Source organism: Larimichthys crocea, chromosome III (assembly GCF_000972845.2).
Source record: "Larimichthys crocea isolate SSNF chromosome III, L_crocea_2.0, whole genome shotgun sequence".
Classification (NCBI taxonomy): domain Eukaryota; kingdom Metazoa; phylum Chordata; class Actinopteri; family Sciaenidae; genus Larimichthys; species Larimichthys crocea.
Window position 1 is genome coordinate 2,121,021 of NC_040013.1, and position 14,820 is coordinate 2,135,840.

Sequence of the window (14,820 nt, forward strand, 5' to 3'; positions counted from 1 at the left end):
GTGACAGAGGTCTGTTGGGTCTGGGATCACACGGAGGATCACAAGTCTCTCTTTTTACTGCTGGCCCTCTCCCGTCTCTACTAGCTGGGGATGAGAGAGAGGCGGGATGGCCCTCTAAAGGCATATATTTCCGTTGATGAAGAGATAAATCAGATCATTTCTGGAGTAAGGAAAGGGAGCACAGAGGGAGCCTTCTTGGTCGTCCCCCTTTGAGATGTAAATGGAACGGTGGCACTGAAAGAGGGCCAGGTGTCCGATGCAAAGAGGGAAAGCGTGACGGTGCATGCATTCCTCAGGGACCTAGACCATTAACTGTTGCTGTGCCTCATGTGGGCAAACATCAACATATCCCATAATGGGCTCGGTGGAATGACTAAATAGGTACTACGTTATCAATCATATCCACGCACAGCTCCCCTACCTGTCACTAAAACATATCAAATCCTGCTTAAGACAGCAACAACTCCCGAATCACGTGCAGCTCCCCTTTTAATCTCTGCTCCCGATGACCAGAGGTCAACAGCTGCAGCTCTCGGCTTGCTGCACGATTAGAAACGAGTTAGCCGGCTTTCTGAGGTCATCAAGGTAGCAATTTACCACGAACTCTTTACAGCCTGAGGCAAAAAAGAATCTCCAATATCCCACACCTCGAGGTGGAGAAGAAAGAGGCATTTGGCAGTTCAAACAATGAATTAAGAAAAGAACAGCAACCTGTTATTAGTCCAAACGAGGAGACGGAGCAGGAGTGACCTCTGTGAGGGGCAGCAGGAGGCGTTCAAGCCTCAAAGCGAGAAAGGTTAAATATTTGTGCCATGCATGGAGACACTCCTACAGTGACTTCACAACCAGAATGCCCAGACAGATACAGAGCAGACCACGGACTCCTGTTTGATAACACTGGGTTCATGTAGTCCTGTCTGAGGCCATGGAGCTGACAGTGCCGAGTTATTAGTCATTACACAAACAGTGATAGTGTAATTTGACTAATCATCACTGTATTTAGGAAGCTTGAGACATCCCAGACCACATATCTGTCAGGAGTTATATGATTCCACTCTGAAACGTGCAGGTTCAACATAAAGACTCGAAACACCTCGAAAAGGCGTAAGAAGACTTTTCTAAACTACAAAGGTGATCTGTGTCTCAGCATTTTAGTAATTTCTGTGAAGAAAGCTAACTGAAACTGATATTTTTTAAAGTTTCGATATAGATTTTAGAGAAGACCTGAACACGTTACATTCACCTTCAAACTAAAAACAACTGTTAAAACAACCAAAGAGCTCAGAGAATGGAGTATGGAAGAAAAAATAAAAATACAGAATTTAATTGTACAAAAGTTAAAAAAACATATCAGGAAAGCTCATCTCTGCTCGTTTCACGGTTCATTGTTCACTTTATCAATCATCCTGTGTGGTTATTGTTATGCATTGAATATATAATATGAAATATCCATTAAATATGTCGGTTTACTGAATGAATGACGCTTCAAACCTTCTTAACGATGTTCATGAACTATCATTGCTGTAAAACATGTTCATCCACTGATCGATGGTCAGGCCACAGACAGTCTTAATAAAACATTTAATTTAATGTGTTGCTTTGTAGATTAGTTTAAACTAATTGACTGAATACATTTCTGAACTTTGGTTCCAAAGCAGAGCCGATATATTACAGCTACATCGTATGTTTTAATACATTTAAAAATCGACTTAAGAGTTTAAACATGTCGAGACACCGTAATCCCTGAAGACCCCTCAAGGTGTACCCACTTTGTGATGACTCTGTGACGCCATCTGGTGATGAAAACAGGCCGTTACACAGACAGACAGACAAGAAATAAAAAACAGGCGAAACAAAAGATTTGAAGTCAGCTTTAAACAAAGGTTTATTTGTAAAGTTTTAACTGTCTCATGGTTGTCAAACATCTTTTTTTTTTTTATAACCCACATGTACGGTAAAATAAAAACAACCTGTCTTTAGAGTAAGAAAAACATTTTCACTGGCAATGTTACCAACAAATTTCAGGTGTCAAACGTCTTTCCTTTCTTTTCTTTTTTTCTATAGTGTTACAAATGTTTTGATAGCCGCTCAATAAAATATAAGCATTATAGATTGAAAAATAGATTCCATTAGAAAACAAATTGTTATTTTACATGACGTATCTACACAATGAGCATTAAATTAAAATACAACAGCGAAATGTGAAGTGTGTAAATATAAGCGACTAAAAAAACTATTGGCGAGTGAAAATGTGTTATCTGTTTAAACCCCGTTAACTTTTTATATCTGGCCAAAACATGCAGACTTTATATTAATTATATACACAAGCACGAGTGCTTATGTTTGTCAAAAGTCCCTTTACCTTTTTTTTTAATCATGAAAACAAAGTTGGACCATCAAACGTTGAAACATCTCGGCCGGCTTTTGAAAACGAAATGCAACAAACATCCCCAAAAAAAGTCACACAGGTAAGCGGTCGTAGGTCACCTTAAGTCTTGATCTTTGGAAATTCTAGCAAAATATTTAAGAGATAAAAAAAGATACAGACCCAACACACTAACATGATCTTGGCTTCCGACAACTGGATGTTTGAGCAACGGCAACGTCACAGGAAACATGCACAGTTTATAGATTTGGCAGGAGACGGTCTGCAGGAATGTGTCGCACTCGAGGTGAGGAGTGTCCAGTGTTTTCTCCTCTCTGCTGCCAAAGGTAAGGTGAGTTAGCGCTGCTCTAAAGTGGCTGGAAGTGCCTGGCACAGTGAATGTTATACAGAGAATGTTATAAATAAATAGTGCTTTGTAGAGAAAAAGGAAGGTTAAGAGTGTAAAACATGAAATGCTGCAGAGAAAACAAGCTCGATATCTGAAGAATAATAAGACCTCCCAAACGTCCTTAGAGGAATCCCGTCCCTGCTGTGACCGGCATGATGAACAGGGAATGTAACAGGAAGGAGAGGCTGCCCTCTAGTGAACAGAACGTGAAGTTTGTAGGACACAGTTTGAACTCTCACTAGTGTTGAAACTGCCACACAGCTCCCAGATAAACCTTGAAACTACTCTGCACTTTGCTCCCAATAACTCAGTAACGCGTCTCCCTGGAAATACTCTGAGGAGGTAACATCAGCTTCATGTGGAGAGGTGGCGTAAGCGTCAGTGATTCTTTAGTGTATACTGATAATATCGAAGGCAAAACGGCGTCTGACGTGAATACAAAACAGTCCGAGACTTGAATAATAGCAATGCTGGCCGATCGGAGACCCTTTTGGCAAGGCCGGCTGGTGATTGGCTGAAGGGCGCTGGTGCTTCGTCCACACACACATACACACACACACATACACACCTATACTGACTGCTGCAGAGCTACAGGTATGTGTCCTGCTCTGTGCTGCTAAGGCTTTGCGTGGATCGCTGCAAAGGAGATTCTTTGGCGGGGTGAAGGTCTGTAGGAGGTGCTCGCTCCTGCTCCTGCTGCTGAGGTGAGTCTGTTTCAGTCTGTGGCACAGTCTCCGGGGGCTCGCTGCTGACTGGAGGCGGGGCTGGTGGGTCTGTAGGTGGGGCTGGTGGGTCTGTAGGTGGTGCTGGTGGGTCTGTAGGTGGGGCTGGTGGGTCTGTAGGTGGAGGTGGAGGCGGAGGGTCAGTGGGAAGAGAGTAAGGATTGGGGATCTCCTCGATGGGCTTGGATTTCTTCATGCTCTTCTTCTTCTTGCTCTTCTTCTCCTCTTTGCCCTTCTTGAGCTGCGAGGCGGGCGGAGGCATCTCGAGCAGGATGGTGGGGTTCTGCCGGAGGTCCTGGCGCCTCGGCGGCTCGGCCAGCATGATGAGGCGAGCGCCGTGCATCCTCGGGGGCGATTTGAAGTTCAGCTCCCCGCGGTTCTTCTTCCAGCGCTTCAGCTGGGTGTGATTCTCCCTTTCCACGTCTCGCGCCGTCACCGGCACCTCCAGAATCTGTGGCAGGAAGAGACACGTCACCGGGTCAGAGCTCATTCATCTATAGCGTGCAGAAAACAGTATGTTCCTTCCATGTTTGATAATCGTGTTATAGCTCTGAACTTTGAGCTCGGTAAATGCCAAAGAGCTTGGGGCTGGTGCGGATGCATGGTCACCCACAGCCGAGACAAGCCTTCACATAAGAGGCCGGATTGTCAGCCTGAACAGAGACTCACACAAAGCTTGGCACAGGATCCAGACACTGACCAGCCAGCACTCGGCTCACTCTGTCTCTGTATCACTTCAACTCTCAGAGTCGCTGCTGTTTCCTCGACTGCAGCTCTGAGGAGCCATTGTTCACGAGTGACACGACACTCCGCGACATCATTAAAGGATTAATGCAGCGTCATGTGACTTCTTGTCATGAGCAAGGACTGTTCACATCTTGAGCAAACCTTAGGATGTGTCTGTGTACATTTATGGCTGATAACAGGACGTATGCACAACTTTACTTTCTCTGAATCTAATACTGGATCTAACACTAGCTCTGGCTATCTGTGATTGGACAGGCTGTGCAGGAAGACGTAAACAAAGACAAAATATCCTCCACAACCTCCAAATTTTGTGTTAATGCCTCGTTTCTTGTAACATTTTCTAAATAATCGACTGCATGATCTGTACTGTCTCTTTAAGGTAGAATAAAGTTGGTTATTTGAGCGGATAGAGACTCTAAACTACTAAGAACATCATAAATAGGAATGCACCGAAATGAAAATTTTCGGCCCAAACCGAATAAAAATGAAATGGTTGGCCGAATACCGAAACCGAATATGAAATGCAGTTTTTTTACTATTGCATAAATAGCCTAGAATAAATTTGTAGACATGTTTTTTCAAAGAAAGTAAATGTTTATTTAATATCCTTCAAATATTCCAGTAGAATTTCCAGCTAGTATAATTATTATTTCATTCATACTGTTAGAAAGCCCATGTTGTTTTAATCACTGTTAATTTGTTCTTGAAAGAAATACTATTTAGTTTTATGATATTTCCGGTGAATTTCCGTGAACGCATCATAGTCATTTCGACGGTCATTGAACGCACCTCGCATGTGTGAGATGCCGTAGTTTAGAGAGAAGTTTATAGCTCCGCTAAAGAGCAGTGTATGATGTATTTCTTGCCTTTTTTTTCCTCCTATATCCTGCATCGTGGGTTTATTGTGTGTGAATGAGAAAAGAATCAGCAACCCTGGCCAGATCACCGCGCACGTTGTTTCATTGCATCAATTGCGTCACGCCACTATTCGGCCACTTCACCGAAAGCCGAAATGCACTTTTGGGCCATTTTCGGTGCATCCCTAATAATAAATACGTAATGTGTGACAGTTAATGAAAAGCTGCAACTGAAGAATGTCATTTGGGTTGTAGATTTCATCAAGCAGTGGATACGGAGAAATATGATGAAGATGGCCCCGCCTCCTATCGCTCTGTGCTCCAATGACAGTTGAGCAAACTTTCTCTATTTACATATGCATATTCACATGTAAGACTGCTCTTTTATATTTAGTCTCTTAACTTCTGCTGCTTAAAGATCATGACGACATCGGCCACAGAAGAGCTGCATGTTTAGTAATAAATACTGCAGAGTGAGGCAGCTACAGAATTATGACTCATTATTAACTCGTGAACAGCTGTGTCCTGCCCTCGCCATCCTACAAAAACAATCCAGTTTGCATTACAGTGGTCCCTCGTTTATCGCGGGGGACACGTTCTAAAAATAACCCGCAATAAACGAAATCCGAAGTAAGTTTTATACATGTTTTAAGGCCGTAAAACTCCTAACCACACACTTTTATACACTTTTTTTTACATGCATTTTTCACAGTACTCCCTTAGTCAGGGGCGGACTGGGACAAAAAAATCGGCACTGGCATTTTGGACCAGCCCAGCCCACAACCAGGCGAATTTTTTTCTCTTGCGCCCTAGATGCGCTGTGCGCCCTGCGCTACGCGGGCTCACGGAGACTGCGCCCTGGGCGGCCGCCCGCATTGCCCATAGCTAAGACCGGCCTAACAGTGTGTTTGGGCTGTGTGATCTACTGGGACATGTCGGCCCAAATAGCACGTCGGCCCACCGGGCAAATGCACGGTATGCCAGATTATCAGTCCGTGCCTGCCCGTAGTTAATCAGGACGCAGAACACAATGTGCGTTCATACTGTACAGTACACTGTAAAAAAAGCAAAATTACACTAAAAAAAAAGTGAACAGCGATATAGCGAGGGACGACTGTAATACACTATTAAATGTGCGGCTGAGGTTCTGACAGAGGCTTGCTCGACTGTGATTGGAGCACTGAGCGAAAAGGGGCGGGACTTAAGCATAGAAAATGCACATTCTGCCGTTACCTCTCGGACCAGGAAGCTCTCCTGCATGTATCGAGGCTCGATGGCCCTGAGCAGCTCCATGGTTTCATACTGGCCCTGGCAGGCCTTCAGCTTCTCCCGGGTACCCAGCATGCATTTCAGCAGCACCAAACCCACACGGAAGATAATCTTCACTCCTGAGAGAGAGAGCAAAGAGCTATAATGAGTATCAGAGTTTGTGTCCAACATCTGGCACCGCTGCATCTCCGGCACTATGAGCCATTGTGTTACCGTCGCAGAGGAACATGTCCCAGACACGCAGCACCGAGGCCCAGGGCAGCGTCCTGGAGAAGGCGCACATAAACCATTCAGTCATGTAGAAGATGGGGTCGATCTTGTGTTTCTCCAGATGTCGGAAGGCCAGCGGGGAGACGCGTCGCAGCAGAGCGAACAGGATCTCTCCGTCTAGCTGTATGGCTTCCTGAAAGAGACACAGGTAGGAAAGAGTCAACGGGAAAAAACAAAAGGCCATTGTGCGTGTGCGGAGACTCATCCATTAAAAACAAATCAGTCAGTGTGTGATGTGGACGTCTTTTCAATTTGAAATGAATTGTACAAAAACAATAATGACGAAACCTCCAGGCAAAATTGATTACACAAGATAGTTCAGTGAGCGAGTAATGCACCGCTGAATTATGTCTCTGACAGACTGACAACGCCCCGTCGGTTGGTTTCAACACCGACTGCATCACACTTAATCCTGCAGCAGCAACAACTCCAGTTTTTACTGCTATCACAGCGAAAGCCTCGTAAATTCATCTGGATTATAGTTCTTGCCAGATGAAATCAGAGTCTTTCTGCATTTCTGTCATCATGCATGCGTGCACACGTCGTACCAGGCCAGGACTGTAGTAACCAGGAAGATATTTCTCACAAATTTGGACCAGTCCCCAGAAGGCATCCTGTGGAAACACACACACAGATGATGTCAGGAAACTGAGCAGACCCGTTTCCACGTGTTTGCATGGAAGTCAGGTTAATACCGGAAATAACTACCCACTTTGTTTTCCTCACAACATTAAGGTTAGAAATCTGGATCCTCTACAGTCGTTACAGTCGGGTAATTTTAGCTCATGACTGCTCAAGCAGTTTGTTGAGAACTTTCCTCTCAACACATTCTATCATTTTGTAATTCTGAAGTCTACAAACTTGCTGCTTTACACTGAAAACTCACAGGTCAGTTGATAATACTTACCTAGCCTAACAACAATGCTGGGAATGCTGGAACGAGCATTACGGCTTGAACTTCGCACAGTTAGTAACTTTCTCTCATTTACAGTATGAATTAGAGAGCTTCCAGAACCTGCATTCCTCAGGTCTTCTTGCACACAGCTTGATATTTATTTATTAAAATTATGGCTTAGAGTAAAATACACGACAAAGCGGGGGTGTGCTTCAGGGTGTGGCTACCTTGTGATTGAAAAGTCATTCTCAGTGAGTCAACAAAGTCGAAAAACTCAAATAAAAACTGTCAAACTAGGCAGTGCTGGTCAAATATGAATCCCGGTCTGTTACTGCATTGACTAGTTCTCTCCCTAAACGTTTACAGAGACAGATTTTAGTTACTGAGCAAACCTCGAAACCTGGATTTAAAGAATTTTGTTGAAATATGACGACGTTTTATCGGAATTAGAGGCTTTTACATCTTCACACAAAAAAACTGTGGCCGCTGTCAAAACAAAAGTTAAGCTCCAGGATTTATCCCCAGGTGACATCATCTGTACAGCCTGTGCTCTTCAGCTTAAAAATAGCCCTGTCCAAGGTCACAGATTAAAACAGGGCTGTAAACTATGATCAGGAAAGATCATACTTTATATATTTTAGGGTGGATTTCACAGAGACCAAAATACAAACAAGCCTTCAGACAAGCAATAACTCAACTGCCAAACAAAGCAGTGTTACCTCAGCGGGCATGTGCATGAGCAACACAGCAGCGATGGGAGCCTGAGCCTGGCAGTATCCCTCCTCTGGTCTGTACAGAGTGTAGGCCTTAAGAACACGGAACAGGTCCTGCTGCCTGTGGACGGTCAAAACGTCAACAGTTACACACAGATTGATCGTCAAACAGGACTTTGGCATGTCGTGTCGCGTCACGTCGGACAGCCTCACCCGTGTCCTCCCCGTGACACAAACATCTCGTGGAAAGGAAACTGTCGATGGAGGTCTTTCTCGATCGTATCGAGCCACTTGGGGTCCCCGGGCTCGCTATCCAGCTCCTGACAAACACATGAAGAAGACTGTGAGACGCCTTTACACTGACAACACAAAGCATTATCAGCTCTTAAACAAGCTGATCTAAAGCTGATCTAACAGTCAGCTGTGTTGTCTCAAACAAAGGGAAGTAACATGGTCACAGTTTCAGTTGAAATCGAAAGATACAGCTTAAGAAGAGTTAATGTGAAGAGGAAGTGAAAGAAACACCTCTCTGACCTGAAACTTTCCTTGGTTCTGCTCCTTCTTCATCTTCCCTCCTGACAGATACAGCCATGCACGGCCTCGGAGGGAAGGAGGGATTCCTTTTTGGCACCGCAGCCTCACCTGAGCCACAGAGGAACGAGGTTTTCATCAAATAAATGTGATCATATCAAGCAGGACAACGGTTTACCACAAGCCAAGGCAGGCTTTATGTAAGCTGGTACAGTGTGTACAGTGGTAACAGCAGTGTGTCACTTGGTATCGGTTCATTTTCTTGACTTCAGCGAGTTTAAGCACGTCAGATTATAAAAAACATCGACTCGTACTGACTTCACAGGTGTAAATAATGAAATAGACACATGAACAGTCGTCATTAATGTTTATAGTGAGATCTAGTCAGACTCGGATTTAAAATCAGACAGACGGCTCTGTTATTTTTAGGTGATCAGGTCAGATCTGTGTTTGTTTTGATCGCACACGTTCACCAGATCACCTTTACTCCTGTTACTGACACATGGGGTGTGTTTTCACCTGATTTTTTTTTTTACCTAGAGTTAGACGAAGAGATTAACATAGGCTCCAATATTTTCATCTCATACTGAATCGTATCGCAGTTTCATCTAGTGTTAGTTTGTCACGTTATGCTAATTTAAGTTTGTTGTTACTCATTAGTTAATAAACATTAGTGAAAATACTTGACGTGACTTTAACGTGTCACAGTAAAGAGCCGACTCAGCCTCTTAGCTGCCTTTTTTACGGGATAGTTGCCGCTACAGATAAACATCAGCTTGGGTAAGATGTCCCAGCAGAGGTGCGGCTGTATACAGAATCACAAGTAGGGATGGGAATTTATACGATTTTTACAATTCTGATTCCATTATCGATTCTGCTTAACGATTCGATTCTCTTACCGATTCTCATTTGGGAAAAAAAGGAGAACAAACAGTTTGATCAGCATCATCTAGAGGAGGTAGTGAACTGGAGCGAGTACTAGTACAGCTGCCAGACTCTCTCTCTCTCGTCATGGTCATCTTCTAAATGTAACGCCCTGTTGCCGTCTGTTTTGGTCAAATGCAGCCAAACTTTGGAGCGTTTGAACCGAGCAGGTGACATTGTTTACTACTGATTGCACTGCACGTGCGAAACTTGCGTAAGTTACGTGGCGTAATTAGTCTTGCTTGCTGGAATCGAGTGTGCGTAACTTCTTGTGTAAGTTACGTGATTCGTGCTTTCTGGAATCAATAAGCAAATCGTTTGATAAACTGCCAAACGATTCCATGGAAGTGAAACACACGGAACCGGTTCTCGATTCCCATCCCTGATCACAAGCCACTGAAATCCTTGCATCCTGACGTGTCGCTGACACCAGAGTTAGTTTGTTATTCTGAAATAAAACTGGCACACTTCCCCAAGGAGAGCAAGTCTGCTGTAAAGTCAATGTAAACTAACAGAGCTCGATAACGGATCAGAAACCGTGACTGTTGAAACCCAACCCACACACTATGCAAACCCTTCCCTCTTCTCCTGAGGCGCTTTTCACTCTGAAAGGCCGTCGTGCATTTGAGAACAGCTTATAGTTTAAACCCACGACACCTTTATTACATGGTTGTCTCGCAGGAAGTCAACGCGGACCCCACCCTGAATCTGAGACTGTCAATTTGTCACATGGGGCAATAAAGAGACGGGTCGTGTCCTGCCCTGCTGCTGACTCATGGAAAAGAGGTGAAGTTGCAGCTCCGTGCTGAATCGCTGAGAGCGTTTTTTTTTTTTCTCTCTCTCCTTCACAAAACCAGCTTGACAAGTGAAGCTGCAAAACAATGTGTCCACAAACGTCTTGTCCTTGTGCAATCAAATAGTTGAGCGGCACTGTTTGCCTTGTCTGTGCACGAAACCGCTCAGGAGTGAACAAGTTTCTAAAAACTATTCAGATCTAGATCATCCTGGTGCAGGACGTACAAACTAAACTGACCTTATTGAATCTCTTGATCATCCACTTGTCCCAGTGGCTGAGCATGTCCAGCCACTTCACCTCTCTTTGCCTGAGGACCTCTGGAGGCACATCCTTAGCTCTGCAAACACACACACACAACATTAAATCAATATTAAACTTGAATCTTAGAGAAGTGAAAAGAGTTCATATTATCCAATAAAATAAAATTGGATCAACATAAGAAGACGGTTGCCTCTCCGTGGGAAGGGAGGGTGTGACATCTTTCTGCACGCTCCATCAGATCTGCGTGTGTGGCCGCCGCGAAAACCGGTCAAAAATAACAACTCCTACCTTTTTCTTTTTTCGAGGAGAGACTATAAAAAGAACAAAACTCAAACGTCGAGCCGATTTAATAGCAAAGCCTCGTTCGACCGCAGAGAGCTGCAGACCGTCCTGTGATGTACGCTCACTTCAAAACATTTAGAGAGAATGAAGGAGGGAAAAAAAAAGAAGTCTAACCTACGTTATGAATGAGGTCTGAAGCTTCACTATGCTGTGTCATTATCTCATCAGCACAGGCCTGTAATTGTAGGGTTCAGATGTCTTCAAAGAACTTCTTTTTTAAACTCGGGACGGCCCTCTCTGAGTTAAAAAAAGGAGTCAGTGCAGCAGTACGTTATACTCCACTTTTTAATTACTGACAAACTGTGTAAGTTCTGTAAGTAAGTCCTCGGTGAGCCAAAAAAAGTTCGCCAATACTTCCAAAACACAACTTTCACTCACTCCTTCCACTATGTCTGTGTAAAAAATGTTTCATTCATTTATTTAATGGGACCATGCACAGTATTAATTCGATTTGATTTGATGTACTGCATCTGCAGACACAATTACAGCACGATAACAAACAGGACACATAATACAAAATACAAAATACACCCACAGAGCTGAGTTTAGAAACAACAAAGGCCTTCTTAGGGGAAAACTTGCCTCAAAGCATGAATGAATGCATGAATTCAAATGTTATTTTTCCTGCAGAATAACTGCACAGTAAGTCATATTTAAAAATGAATGAAAGAGGATCACACCACATGTCTGTGTGTGTTTAAATCCATTTTATCCAGTTCAAGTTTAACGTGTTTCATAAAGTTTATTCTGTTATCTGACTTGAGATGTGAAAGAAAGAAAGGAAGGACTGTTTTTTAGATTTGTTCACGCATGATTGGTTTAGATTTGGTTACATTTGGTTTGTAATGTAATATTAATAATAATAAAAAAAAGAAGTGTGACAATGAAAACAAAATAGTTAGAGAACATTTGTACGCAACTTTTATTGGTTTTTAAAATGTTAGTATTGGTCTGTAGAATAACTGCACAGTCAGTCATATTAAAGAGTGAATGAGAGAGGAGCACACCACATGTGTGTGTGTGTGTGTGTGTGTGTGTGTGTTTAAATGCATTTTATGTGTGTGTGTGTGTGTGTGTGTTTAAATCCATTTTAATGTGTGTGTGTGTGTGTGTTTAAATCCATTTTAATGTGCAGAGTGTGTGTGTGTGTGTGTGTGTGTAAATGCATTTTAATGTGTGTGTGTGTGTGTTTAAATGCATTGTAATGTGTAGTGTGTGTGTGTGTGTGTTTAAATGCATTGTAATGTGTGTGTGTGTGTTTAAATGCATTTTAATGTGTGTGTGTGTGTTTAAATGCATTTTAATGTGTGTGTGTGTGTGTAAATCCATTTTAATGTGTAGTGTGTGTGTGTGTGTTTAAATGCATTTTGTGTGTGTATGTGTTTAAATCCATTTTAATGTGCAGTGTGTGTGTAAATCCATTTTAATGTGTATGTATGTGTGTGTTTAAATGCATTTTAATGTGCAGAGTGTGTGTGTGTGTGTGTGAGGCATAAATGACACATTGTGCCACGCAGCTGGTTGGACGCTCTGTCTGCAGACACACTGACACAACTTGTGCTATGTCCCCATCATCATCTTCATCATCATCATCATCATCATCTTCATCACACTAACTTCCACATGCCTGCTGAACATGCTCACAACTTTTAAATCTGACACACAAACACACACAAACAGAGACAGAAGTTAGGACTCACGACGCCTCCGTGTACTGCTGCGCCCCGCCGATGAATCCATACTTGTCGGTCTGCCTGTCGCTGGTGAAGCCGTTGATCTCCGAGTCGGATCCCAGCGAGCTCTCGTCGTCGATGTGGCTGCTGCTGACGGTCCGGATGCTCCGGATGCTCCGCGTGTCCGGCGGCTGGCGGCCGTTCTCCGTGTCGGCCATGGCGGCGGAGCTAACGGGCTTAGCCGGGATCAGCTAACGTCAGCGAGCTTGTTGACAGCCGCCCCTCTCCTCCTCCTCCACCTCCTCCTCCACCTCCTCCACCACCTCCTCCACCTCCACCTCCACCCAGAAAAAGTCAAAACTGCTCCGCCGCAGACTCAAACACCATCGACGCCATGATTTCTACACTTTGTTTTAAACTTTTTTCCCGCCGTTAAAAGTCTCTTTAGCCGTTAGGCGACCGTTAGCTCGGCTAGGCTAGGCTGCTAAAGTTAGCTCTGAAACTAGTTCTGACAAACTAACTAGCAGGTGTTAACTAACCACGTTAGAGCTGGGGCACTAACTAGTTTCTCATGCTGTCGGTTAACGGCGTCGTCCCCGGCTCTGCTGCTGCTGTCATCCCCCCCCCTCGATGAGTGTGTTGGACAGATTTTTCAGCCCCGGTTCAGCTCACCGTCCCGGGCTGGATCCTCCGTCACCTCCCCCTCTAGTGGCGGACTGAAGGAGGGACATGTCTCATGTCTGCTGGCTGTCTCAGTCTGTCCTCTGCAGTTCATCTGACTCATCTGCTTCAGAGCAAAGCCACTAAGTTAAACCCACAACTATTAAGTCTAGACCAGGGATGTCCAAAGTACGGCCCGGGGGTCAATCACAGCCCGCGGTCAGACTTCATGCGGCCTATGAAATATTATTTATGGGCTTGTCAGATTCTGTATAGCTGCCAGATTTGTCTTTTTTAGTTGACTAACTAAGTATTTGAACCAAACATGGAGACTTGAGACTTAGTGACTTGACTTAACTTGACTTGACCCATTACAGGACTTGACTTGACCTATTACAGGACTTGACTTGACTTGACCCATTACAGGACTTGACTTGACTTGACCTGTTACAGGACTTGACTTGACCCGTTACAGGACTTGACTTGACTTGACCTGTTACAGGACTTGACTTGACTTGACCTATTACAGGACTTGACTTGACTTGACGACCCATTACAGGACTTGACTTGACTTGACGACCCATTACAGGACTTGACTTGACTTGACGACCCATTAAAGGACTTGACTTGACTTGACTTGACCTATTACAGGACTTGACTTGACCTATTACAGGACTTGACGACCCATTACAGGACTTGACGACCCATTACAGGACTTGACTTGACTTGACGACCCATTACAGGACTTGACAACCCATTAAAAGACTTGACTTGACTTGACTTGACCTATTACAGGACTTGCCTTGACCTGTTACAGGACTTGACTTGACTTGACTTGCCCAAGAAAAAAATACTTGGGACTTACTTGTGACTTGCACATGTGTGACTTGGTCCCATGTCTGTAATTTGACTCATCTGCTTCAGAGCAAATCCACAAAGTAAATCCCCAACAATTAAGTCTAGACCAGGGATGTCCAAAGTACGGCCCGGGGGTCAATAAAATATTATTTATGGGCTGCTAGGATTGTCAGATACTGTATGGCTGCCAGATTTGCCTTTTTTGGTTGACATAACTAAGTATTTGAACCTCTAAGGACATAGCTGCTGGTGTTATATATCAACTTCAACTTTATTTATTTATATAGCACCTTTCATACAGAATTGTAGCCCAAAGTGCGTCACAGAGCAGAGTAAAAATAGAAATAGACAGTTCTTAAGGTAACAGAGCAGCTGCATGAAAAACTAGAGATTAGAAAAAAAGTATAATATTAGTTATATGTTTTAAGCTTAAATGTTAACAGACTTTGCATTACTAAGACTTTACAGACTTAACAGACTTTACCCACTGCTGGCTTATATTAATAATTGTCTCAATGTCACTCCTGA

The 14,820-nt window shown here is 43.7% G+C and overlaps 1 protein-coding gene across 1 annotated transcript; it reads right to left on the bottom strand.

The window, feature by feature from the left end:
- Positions 1-1,860: 1,860 nt before the first annotated feature.
- LOC104933656 (TBC1 domain family member 10A) lies at positions 1,861-13,570 on the bottom strand. The gene is made up of 9 exons (XM_010749160.3): positions 12,802-13,570; positions 10,736-10,835; positions 8,782-8,889; positions 8,461-8,567; positions 8,254-8,368; positions 7,188-7,253; positions 6,583-6,772; positions 6,334-6,488; positions 1,861-3,947 (listed from the first exon to the last, which is right to left on the bottom strand). The coding sequence occupies exons 1-9, from the start codon at positions 12,990-12,992 to the stop codon at positions 3,363-3,365; spliced, it is 1,617 nt and encodes a 538-aa protein (XP_010747462.3). The 5' UTR covers positions 12,993-13,570; the 3' UTR covers positions 1,861-3,362.
- Positions 13,571-14,820: the final 1,250 nt, after the last annotated feature.

What these genes read in the sequence shown, in the direction of transcription:
- LOC104933656 (XM_010749160.3), bottom strand. Translation starts at nt 12,992, where the DNA reads ATGGCCGACACGGAGAACGGCCGCCAGCCGCCGGACACGCGGAGCATC. An exon ending in GTGTCACGGGGAGGACACGG is followed by an intron (nt 8,369 to 8,460) that starts GTGAGGCTGTCC and finishes GACCGTCCACAG; the next exon opens with GCAGCAGGACCTGTTCCGTG. An exon ending in AGAGCTTCCTGGTCCGAGAG is followed by an intron (nt 3,948 to 6,333) that starts GTAACGGCAGAA and finishes TTCCTGCCACAG; the next exon opens with ATTCTGGAGGTGCCGGTGAC.